The sequence below is a fragment of the Echinops telfairi genome, unplaced genomic scaffold, assembly GCF_000313985.2.
Source record: "Echinops telfairi isolate 266 unplaced genomic scaffold, ASM31398v2 ScPeMD7_9;HRSCAF=40, whole genome shotgun sequence".
In the NCBI taxonomy this organism is placed as follows: Eukaryota; Metazoa; Chordata; class Mammalia; order Afrosoricida; family Tenrecidae; genus Echinops; species Echinops telfairi.
The window spans coordinates 33610903-33622246 of record NW_022103906.1 but is presented as its reverse complement, the minus strand read 5'-3'; the positions used below and the strand labels follow the sequence as shown (position 1 = coordinate 33622246).

At 38.7% G+C, this 11344-nt stretch overlaps 1 protein-coding gene across 1 annotated transcript in view; it reads left to right on the top strand.

Moving 5' to 3' along the window:
- The window catches only part of ADAM9 (ADAM metallopeptidase domain 9), a 175810-nt gene that overhangs the window by 82557 nt on the left and 81909 nt on the right, over positions 1 to 11344 (top strand). The window contains exons 8-11 of the mRNA XM_030884665.2: positions 5549 to 5620; positions 6039 to 6208; positions 9169 to 9250; positions 9752 to 9885. Of these exons, the coding sequence (XP_030740525.1) occupies positions 5549 to 5620; positions 6039 to 6208; positions 9169 to 9250; positions 9752 to 9885 (458 nt within the window). The remainder of the gene's footprint in view (positions 1 to 5548; positions 5621 to 6038; positions 6209 to 9168; positions 9251 to 9751; positions 9886 to 11344) is intronic.

Here is an 11344-nt window from a genome sequence, read left to right as displayed (position 1 = left end):
AGTGCTGTGAGCTACAGGAACTAGACAAGAGGCTGGAGCAGCAGCAGCAGCAGCAGCAATAACCAAGCGCACGAGACTGAGCCGAGTAGAGCAGAACAGAGCAGGGTGCTTTCTTTTCTGGCCCATGGGATGAGTAAAGATGATATGATGGTAGAGCTGGTAGGCTCCAGGCTGATATTGAGATAGGCTTTTCTTCTAGTTGGTGTTTAATCTACTTCGCTATCCTTTCTTTTGAAGCTCAGGCTTGCAGGATTATTACCTCTTTAATTTGGTCTCTCCTGTATTTACTGTAGTGAATTTGGGTAATATGTCTGTGTAGCTGCCTCCTTGTCAGAAGCCCCTAAAAACAAGCCAATTAATTAAGTTAGCAGTTTACTTAGATTTGCTCATAGATTCAATTCCCTTACATGGTAGAAGGAAAAAGCATAGGGAAAATGTACAAGTTTGAACTCAATGCCACAAATAATAGGTATCAAGGTTCTACAGATGATATTTTAGCAACTTCTGTAGTCTAAAATTGGTAAAAAATTCAGTTAAGGTACAATGATAATTTTAACCACACAAATAGTGAATATACACATGGACTATGTAGGGTAGAATACACAGGAATCAAATCTATTAAACATGTTCATGAATACAGAGTAGCAAGAATGAATCAGGGACATGATAAAGTGGAAGAGTTGAACTATCCCAAACAAACAAATCAAACTCAGTGTTAATGGAGTTGATGCTGATTGATAGGACCCGATAGGACTAAGTAGAACTGTGCCATGAGTTTCTGAAATTATAACTGTTGAGGGGAGTAGAAAGCTTTTTTTCTCCTGTAAGAGTTGAACAGAAGATTTCAGAAAGGTAGCATGAGAAGACAAAGTAAAGAATTATAATGAAATGTGCAAATACCCAGAGATAGAGAACAAAAGGAAAGAACACATTCAGCATTTCTCAAGCTAAGAACTGATGAATGCATCCAAATCTTTGCAATGTTGTTGCTATATTGAAGGATTCTATGATAAAATAAGGGGTCCAGGTGGCACCTTGTGTTAAATTCTGGGTGCTCATCTCAAGGTTGGGAGTTCAAACACAACAGCAGTTCCAGGGGGAGTAAGATTAAATGTCTGTTCTTGTAAAGATTTCTAGTCTTGGATACCATAAGTATCAGTTCTAATCTTTCTTATGGAGTTGCTAAGAGTTAAAATTGACTTGATGGCAGTGAGTTTATGGGAAAATACCGAACAATACAAGAAGTGTCGAAAGAAGATGGAAGGAACACTGTGAAGGAAGAGTCCAAGCTTCACTGAAGACATTAGTGAAAAATAAATGTTGAAGAATTGACAGAATATCGATTGAGATGTTTCAACAATCATCTCACTTGTCTGTCCAGAAATTTACAAGACAGCCATCTGGTCAACTGACTGGAAGAGAGATATACTTGCACCCATTCTAAAGAAAGATGATCCTACTTATCAGGTAATATTATTAATATTACATGTAAGTAAAGTTTTGTTGAAAATAATTTTTAAAGGGTTGCAGTAGCACATCAATAAAAAAAGCAATAAAAAAAACAACAACAAAAAACACCAGAAGAGATTCAAACCACATTTAGAAGAGGATATAGGATAAGGGATATTAGTGCTGATGTCAGATGGATCTTGACTGCAGTGCAGTGAATTATTTAATATGGCTCTTTTAGCCAGTCTTTGTTTCTAACACCAAATGATTCCAATGATCTGGGTAAGAAGCAGGGAAGCTACTGATTGGATTATATGATTCACCTGTGAGTGCTTTTAACAGTATTACTTGTGAGTGCCATGCTGAGCCATCTCAGAAGCAGGAAAGTTGTAGAAATCTCACTACCAGCAAGAGAGAAGAACCAGGAGTGGGTGCCTCTTTTAGCCCTGTCATCTTTGTGCATTAAACCTCCTTTATCCAGGAGAAAGCCTTGACCCCAGAGGAGTGGCAGGAGAGCAGCAATAGCAGAACTAGGAACCAGAACATAAAACAGAGTGGTAAATTCCCCAACTCACGGAGCTGAGTGCTTTTGGGTGGGCGGCTGGCTTGTAGAGTGAGGTGCCTGTGGGGACTTAATGGGGCTGGGTTTGCTGATCAAGGAGCTGGGGTTGAGTGCCTTCATTTGCGTTGAAGCTTCCAGCAGAGTGGCATGCCTTTTGGTATTCACTGTTGGCCCTGAAACAGCTTTATGAAATTGCGTGAGCTGGTCAGATACCATGGCTGAGGACCTGAGAAAGCCCTGCCTGTGGGCGCAGCAGAGAAGAAACTGCCCTGACTGAAGAACTTTATTCTGAGGATTTCTCATCAGAATAAAAAACCCAAACCAAACTCCTCATTGTCATCAAGTCGATGCCAGCTCCGAGCAGCCATATAGTGTGTAAGACTGTATTTATTTATTTATTATTATTTAAAAAATCATTTTATTGGGGGCTCATACAACTCTTATCACAATCCATCCATCCATCCATTGTGTCAAGCACATTTGTACACTTGTTGCCATCATCATTCTCCAAACATTTACTTTCTACTTGAGCCCTTGGTTTCAGCTCCTCATTTTTTTACCTCCTTCCTCCACCTGCCCTCCATCATGAGCCCATGATAATTTATAATTTTTTTCATGTCTTGCACTGTCCAGTGTCTCCCTTCACCAACTTTTCTGTTGTCCGTCCCCCAGGAAGGGGGCTATGTGTAGATCATTGTGATCGGTTCTGCCTTCCTACCCCACTTTCCCGTTACTATCCTGGTATTGCTACTTTCATTATTGGTCCTGAGGGGCTTAGCTGTCCTGGATTCCCGGTGTTTCCAGTTCCTATCTGTATCAGTGTGCATCCTCTGGTCTAGCTGCATTTGTAAGGTAGAATTGGGATCATGATAGTGGGTTCGGGGAAGCATTTAAGAACTAGAGGAAAGTTGTATGTTTCATCAGTGCTATACTGCACAATGACTGGCTCGTCTCCTCCCTGCAACCCTTCTGTAAGGGGATGTCCAGTTGCCTACAGATGGGCTTTGGGTCCCCATTCCGCACTCCCCCTCATTCACAATGATACGATTTTTTGTTCTTTGATGCATGATACCTGATCCCTTCGACACCTCGTGATCACACAGGCTGGTGTGCTTCTTCCATGTGGGCTTTGTTGCTTGTCAGCTAGAGGACTGCTTGTTTATCTTCAAGCCTTTTAGATCTCAGATGCTATATCTTTTGATAGCCGGGCACACCATCTGTTCTTCACTACATTTTCTTATGCACCTGCTTTTGCCTTCAGCAATCGTGTTGGGAAGGTGAGCATCATGGAATGCCAGTTTAATAGACCAAAGTGTTCTTGCATTGAGGGAGTTCTTGAGTAGAGGCCCAATGTGCATCTGCTACTTTAATACTAAACCTGTAAATGTATACACATAGATCTATTTCTCCATCTTCATATGTAAATATATTTACATATGCACATGCCTGTTTTTAGACCCCATAAATGCCCTTTGCCTCCCAGCTCTTTCCTCTATTTCCTTTTACTTTCCTCTTGTCCCACTATCCTGTTCTGCCTTCATTTGGGTTTCAGTAATTCCTCGCAGGCACATTGCCCTTGATCAAGCCCTAACAGGCCTCCTACACCTTCCTCACCATCAATTTTGAATCACTTGTTGTTCCCCTGCCCCTGGGTTTGTTAACACCCACTTCCTTTCCCCCGCCTCCCCCTATCCCATGTCCCCCTGGAACCATCAGTCCTGTTGTTTTCTCCTCCAGCTTGTTTATCCTGCCTATCTTACCTAAATAGATGTGCATAGATAATAATATGCACAAAAAAGACAGCAAAAAAAAAGTAACAAAAGAAAACAACAACAAAAAGAAGAGCCTATAAATAGTTCAAGGTTTGTTTGTTGTTTGTCTGATGGGGTTCCATACCCTGGCCCCAAAGTCTATTTTTGGTATTCCCTGGGGTCTTCGTTGCTCTGTTCCCCTTGCTGTTCTGCTCTGTCCCCTTGCTCACATACCCTTAGTGTGTTACTTCAGTGTGGTAGGATCAGATTGGGTGCAATTTCCACTCTGTGTCTCCCGTGTTGAACCCTGTAGCGCTATGGGCCAGTGAGGGACGTTGTGTCTCGTGGTGGGGCTGGCCCTTTGGTCCTCTCTGTGCTTTAGCTGCTCTGAGAGGGAATATCGTTCTCAAGGCGTGGTGGGCCAGGATGTGCTCCACTTTCTCTTCCTCTGCCTTCGTTTGCTCCTCTGTGTTCTGATCAGACATGCCCCTCTCCCTGAGCTGTAGCTTCAGTGCTGTCCTCTGAAGTGAATTCTTCTGCGGGGAGGTGGGGCTACTAAGACTGTAATTATTTATGAGAGTAGAAAGCCCTGTTTTACTCCTGCTGAGTAGCTAGTGGTTTTGAACTGCTGACCTTGCAGTTAGCATTATATGTAACTAACACACCATGAGGGCTCCCCCAAAAACAAACTCACTGCCATTGAGTCCATTCCAACCCAGATAGTGACCTGTTAACCTCCCTAATAAGTTCCCATCAACTTGAGCATTGTGAGTTCTTTGTAGCCGTTCAATGAATTATCAAACCAAGCTGAAATGTAGAGTGATGGAGATAATTGGTATCCAAATTGGCAAGGAAGATTGGAGGGTGGAGGCAGGCCTGATTTTAGCTTCATAGGAATTGGCCTTGGCAGCTGATGCTCATCATGAGATTGCCCCCTCCCTCTTCTGTAGTTGGAAGGAGCCCTGTTGGTGTAGGGCTTATGCTTTCGACTGCAGTATTCAAGGTCAGCAGTTTGAAATCACCAGCTGTTGCACAGGAAAATGATGGCGCTTTCTGTTCCCACAAAACGTTAGTTTTAGAAACTCACAAGGGCAATTCTACCCTCTCCTATAAGGTCATTGTGAGTCAGCATCAACTAGATGGCAATGAGTTTGGTGGTTTTTATTTTTAATTTATTTTTAACGTCGCTTGACGTGGTCAGATGCTACCCTGTTGCTTCAGTTTTTTTTACATTGATTGAAAGCGAGAATATTACAAAGATGTTTATGTTTTTAAGTAACTATGCATAGGCAATCAACTATGTGAATCATAACACTTTACGAATAACATTGCAAGGAATGGCAATTTCAGAACACTTGATGGTGATCATTGGAACCTGTCCATAGACTAAGATGCAGTCATTTGAACAGAACAAAGGAATATTGCATGGTTATAAAAAGAAAAGGTAGACATCAGAGTTTTATGTTTTCACCACACTTACTTAGTGTGCATCATGAGCAAATAATCCAAGAAACTGGACTGTATGGAGAAGAACATGCATCAGGATTGGAGGACAGGTCTGCAGATTATTTTAATTACCATGCTGGAGAAGAATACTGAAAGTACCATGGATTGATAGAAGGACAAACAGGTCTGTCTTGGAAGAACAACCAGAGTGTTCCTTAGAGGCAAGGATGACAAGACTTACTTTTGGGTTCAGAGGAAATACTTGAATTCTTATCTTCTATCTGATTATTGTAATTTTCTTGAATTACTTTGAATATAATGATTTTCTTTGTTTTTTCAGTATGATGCAATGGGGAGAAATCAGACTGCTGTGAGAGAAGAGATGATTCGTTTATCAAACTATTTAGATAGTGTAAGTTTTGTTTTCTATCAACCAGCATTGATTGTCTCTGAACAGATCTTAAAAATTATCTCAGTTTGGGCTCTGATGATCTCGCAGCCTAAGTCTTTTTGAGGTCTGCTTTCTAGTTTGTTTATAACTTTTTTTTTTAATGGTAGATAGGAAAATTCAAGTGTGGAAAGACTTTGAAAGAGTAGAAGATTTATATTCACATATACAGTGCTTTATCTTCTGGGTGTCTAGTTTAAGATATTTGGTTTCTGAAAGACCTGTTTATTTTTATTTGGAGAGTCTTATTTTAAGAAAGTCTTCCTCCTACTTTGAAACTTCCAAATTTTCAAGTGCCACATTATTTTTTTTCTGTGTGTTGGTTTGAAATTTTTCTACTTTTGTTCAATGTATTTTATGCACTTCTTTCTTTTCTTTCCAGATGTATATTATGCTAAATATTCGAATTGTACTTGTTGGACTGGAAATTTGGACAAATGGAAATCTGATCAACATGGTTGGAGGTGCTGGTGATGTGTTGGGAAATTTTGTAAATTGGCGGGAAAAGTTTCTCATCATGCGTCGGAGACATGACAGTGCACAGCTTATTCTGTGAGTGGTCATACTAAGTAATATTAATGACATTTTCATAAGAATGAAAAGTTTTTTCTTCATTAGTATTATATTTTTTCTTGGCTGTTGTTAGTAGTATATTCTTGAAGGGTTTTTTGGGCATCCTGTTTATTGAGAATAACTCAGTTTGATAACATCATATAACAGTACAATAATAAAGCCTTAGATTTTCTGTTGCCTTTATCTTATGTTTTTCTCCTTCTTTCTTGAATATACTCCCTCATTTTAGTCAAGCATGTTCTCTAGTTGCTTTGTGAGAAAAGATATATGGAAAGAAAAATATTTGACCTCTTGCATTTCTACAAAATGTATTATTCTTCCCTCACACTTGTGTTTGATGATTTCATTGTATATAGTATTCTAGATACAAAATCTTATTTCTTTCAGAATTTCAAAAGCATTGCGTAATTGTTTTTCAATTTTCAGTATTACTATTGAAAAGCCTGAGATCATTCAGTGTCTCGATCCTTTACGTGTGACTTATTTTTCCTTCTTCTCTGGAAACTTACAGCTTCTTCCCTTGGTTCCCAGGCTTCAGAATCCCTACCAGTTGCTTTAGTTAGTTCCTTTATCACGTCTTGTGCTTAGGCCTCAGGAAGCAGTTTCAATCTGGAAACTGATATCCATCAGTTTTTGAAAAACTTAAAAAATCATTTTATTGGGGCTCCACAGCTTTAATCACTACATATACATACATACATTGTGTTAGTATTTACATATTAGGGGACATTTTATGTGGGTAGAGGCAGCAGTATCTCTTCTCCATTACTCTTTTACTCTCACCCGTCTCTTTTGTTGGTGTTTTTTTTATATACTTTTAATGGGGGCCCTTACTTTGATTACTTTATAGATAACTATCTCACTATTATTTTTATTTTTCATTTCTTGGATTCCTTTAACTCAGCTATGGGAGTTCTGTATTGGTCTTATAATTTTATTATCTTCATTTTCCTTTTTTTAAAATTCTACATTCTAAAATATTTCCTTAAATTTCTCTTCTAAAAATCTGTTTGTTTTCCATTTTGTCTCTCTTTTGCTCCTTTATCTTATTATTCCCTTTAATATCTGTTTTTATAGAATCAAATTATTCGTGAATATAATATTTCTTCTAACTTCTCGATATCAACATCTTTAAAAAGAATTCTTCTCACTGCATAGCATTTCATGTGCTATAACCAAAACTGAACTGTGGCTGTCAATTTTGGAAATTTTAATTTATATCACCTGACTCAATACAAATAAATGTCCAAAACTTAAAACTCTCACTTAAAAGTAGATTTAAGAATTTTTTTCTTTAAATTTTTTTTTCTGTCTTGATGGGTTGACATTTTGCCAAAATGTTCCAGTTTATATAATGTGTGTGTTTTTTTACCTTCTAAATTTTGTTTTGCTTCCTTTGATATTTATAGGACCTAAGATTTAGACATTTTTCTCCTTGTGGAGTAATATTCCTGAATTTTATTATTTTTGTTTTATTAATTTTGGTTCATTTAAAGATAGGAACAGAAAATGCCTCAATGGTTTAGTCCCAACTATACAAAAATAATTCTTAGTAAAGTTATATGAGTCTTCATGCCAGCGAGATCGCGCTCTTACAAATAACCGAAAAGAGCAGACTCTCCACTCTGAGAAAAGTTGCTTTTTTCTCCTGTTTGGTCTCCATCTGTCATCCCAGGCGAGTCCTTACTAATGTACTCCAACCTTCAGGGGATTTTTTTCAGTACAGCCTACTCTTAGCTATGCAGGGGAAAGATGAGACTTTTTACCCCCCTGTAAAGAATTACAGTCTCGGGAGCTCCCAGGGCCAGTTCCGCCTTGTCCTATTGGGGCTTCATTCGTCTGCATTGCCTCCAGGGCAGTGACCTCTGTTGTGGTGTTCTTACTCATGCGCAAACAGCGGAACTCAGGAATTTACTGTAGGGTGATCTGCCTGGCTTGTTTCCTTGAGAATCTTTTTATATTGTATCTTTAGTTATTTAAAGATGTTTCCATTTTTCTTTTAGTATACCAGGCACTGGAGAATAGTAATGAACAAATAGTCCAAAATCCCTACTCTAATGAACCTATAGTTTGGTGAAGAAGCTTGGCTATATATAACCTAAATTAGCAAGATGTGTGATATCTCACATAATATAATAAGTAATAAGAAGAAAAACAGAGAAGGGAGAGATAAAGGTTTTGGAGCAGTGAGGTTGGGATTTTAATGAGCATAGCCAGGGAAGGCCTCCCTGAGAAGAGGGCTTGAGTAAAAACCCAAAGAGGTTAGGCAATGACATGAGGAAGGCTTTTCAGTCAGAGGGAATAAATCCTGAGATACAAGTGTTTCTGGCATGCTTGAGAAACAGTGTGGAAACGGGTGATTGTGTGTGTGTATGTGTGTGTGTGTGTTCATTGTGATCACTGCCCTGTAGCCACTATGCGAATATGCTCATTTAATCTCTTAACTTTCTTCACTAACACTTGTTGAATTATTTGTTGAACAGTCATACATTTTAGGAATGATTTTTATCCAGAAGATTAACAAAACCCTGTTTTGTGCTTATGTGAAAAACACATTTATAATATTAATCATATTCTCTGATAATGAAAAGAACTGTTCTTTTTTTAAGGTGTTCTCTTAAAGTTTTCATTTTTAGAGAAATATTATTCATCTGCACAATTCAATAAAACCAATGCTATATCAATCACATTGTACAAACATCTACAAAGGGGCCTTAAAAATGTTTGCGGAAATGTACTTGTCTTTTAATTCCATTTTTTCATGTATCTTTTAAAATCCCCTAGTCCATTCTCACTTTAAAATGTTATGTTTTATTGCCACCCACCACCACCCCAATTGTAGGCTATATCAGTTTAAGATGAACATAAAAATGGGACTAATGTGTTTCATTTTTTGACCAAGTATATTTTATAGTATTTACCCCCCTTTTTCCATTTAGGAAGAAAGGTTTTGGTGGGACTGCAGGAATGGCATTTGTGGGAACAGTGTGCTCAAGGAGCCATGCAGGCGGGATTAATGTGGTATGTCTTTGTTCTTGATCTTCAACTTGGGACCTCTGCATTAGGACAATGTTACGCATATATCAACTCTGTCCTTCCTCCATAGGCCTTAAATTATTATTGTAGGCATTTTGAGGGGCATAGTAGAAATGACAAACTTGTTCTATCCCTAGAGACTGGATCAAGTGTCCTGACATTACATGTTTATTGGCTCCTCATTATTTTTTAATAGAAGTGGAAGCAAGGGGTTATTATTTGAGAACTAAGTGAGAGCCATAGATTTTTTTCCCCATAACTACCATGGATAACATATTAGTATTAAAGTAATTGACTTAATGCTGAAAGGGTCAGATTCCATTATCAGAGGCCATAGTGTTTTCATATTAAATTGAAAGCTTGGTTTAATGTGGAGGCTGCTATAATTATAGTGATTAAATTTTCATTTATAGAAAAATAAACCCAAGAAACAAAATGTTTCAGTTTGGTTAGAAGCCTAATTGATGACGTGCTGTGTTTGGCCAGTTTGGGCAGATCACTGTGGAGACGTTTGCATCCATTGTTGCCCATGAGCTGGGCCATAACCTTGGAATGAATCATGACGACGGCAGACAGTGCATCTGTGGGGCAAAGAGCTGCATCATGAATTCGGGAGCATCGTGAGTAACTAAATTCTTACTTTTCTTAATATGGGATTGTATGGATCAGAGTTTCCTGAATTATGCCCACACTTATGCCTACGCTGAGAAAAAATAGGAAAGATTATTCCTGACTTTCAGGAATTCCTTATGTGACACAGCAATGAAGAGTCTCTTCCCGAAGTCATCCTAGAGAGCTTTTAAGAAAGAAACAGTTCTGCTTCACCACAGGTGTATAGATTTACTTCTACAGGCTCCCAGCAACCTGAACTTGTGCATCTATTGTTATAGATTTAATTGTGTCCCTCCAAGATTATGTTAATGTTCTAACCTCTATACCTGTAACTCTAACCCTATTTAGAAAAAAGGGAAACTGACATGGACACACACACACACACACACGGAAGGCAAATGCTATAAGAAAATCCCTCTGAGTGCTTAAAAAACAAAACAAGTCAATGATTGCCAGCAGACAGTAGGAAATTCCCACAGAGAAATAAGCAAGGCCAATAGTCTAATTTTGACTTTGGTCTCCAGAACTATGTGGAAACAAATTTCTCTTCTTTTAAGTCCACCTTGTGTTAGTTTTGTTAAGGCAGCATGAAGACACATACTGTCATCTCTGCTACTGTAGCTACATTTCCCAGCTCCACACATTTATCCTCTTTCCCTTTCTGTTTCCTCTTTTTCTCCCGGCCCTCTTATCCCACTAAAATGTTGGATAGTCATGCAGTTGGTGCATGAGAAGTGGGTATAAAAGAGTAGTAGAAGGTCAGCAAAACAGGGAAAACCCGCCATTAGATAGATTGACTATGGCTGCTGAAATGGGCTCAAACATGCCTAAAATTATAAGGGTAAACGAGAACTAGACAACATTTTGTTCTGTTATATTTAAATAAAGTCGCCATGTGTTGTAGCCAATTCAACGGCAACTCAAAAAACAATTAAAAGAGTGGAAGGAGGGTAGTGAGAACATGAGAGCAGTTAGGATGGCGAAAAGGGATTCAGTTCATGGCTGGTCCATGAATTTTGGTGGTTGCAAGAGTAAGTTTCGAAGGAAGAGTTCATATAAGACCACTCTCTGTTATGACCCAAATTCGGAGTGTACACTATTTCAAAAACCACGCTCAGGTTTGATAATCCGCTAGAAGGACACATAGAATTCACTGGAAGTTTTTGTTTTCCTAGCTGTTTATTGTATGGAAAGGATGCAGATTAAAACCAACACAGGATGAAGTCCTGGAGAGTTGTAATCATGAAGCTTCCAGTTGTTCTTTTCCCAAGAAATGGGGATAGCAGACCTTTCTGTTCTTGATGTGTGCGACAGTATTCGTTAAATGTTACCAACCAGGAGGCACACCTGAGTCTTGGTGCCCACAGACTTTATTGCGGTGCAATTACATAAACTTGATTAGCTATTCATTTGATTGACAACTTCTAGACCAGCGGTTCTCAAATTGTGGGTCGCAACCCCTTTGGG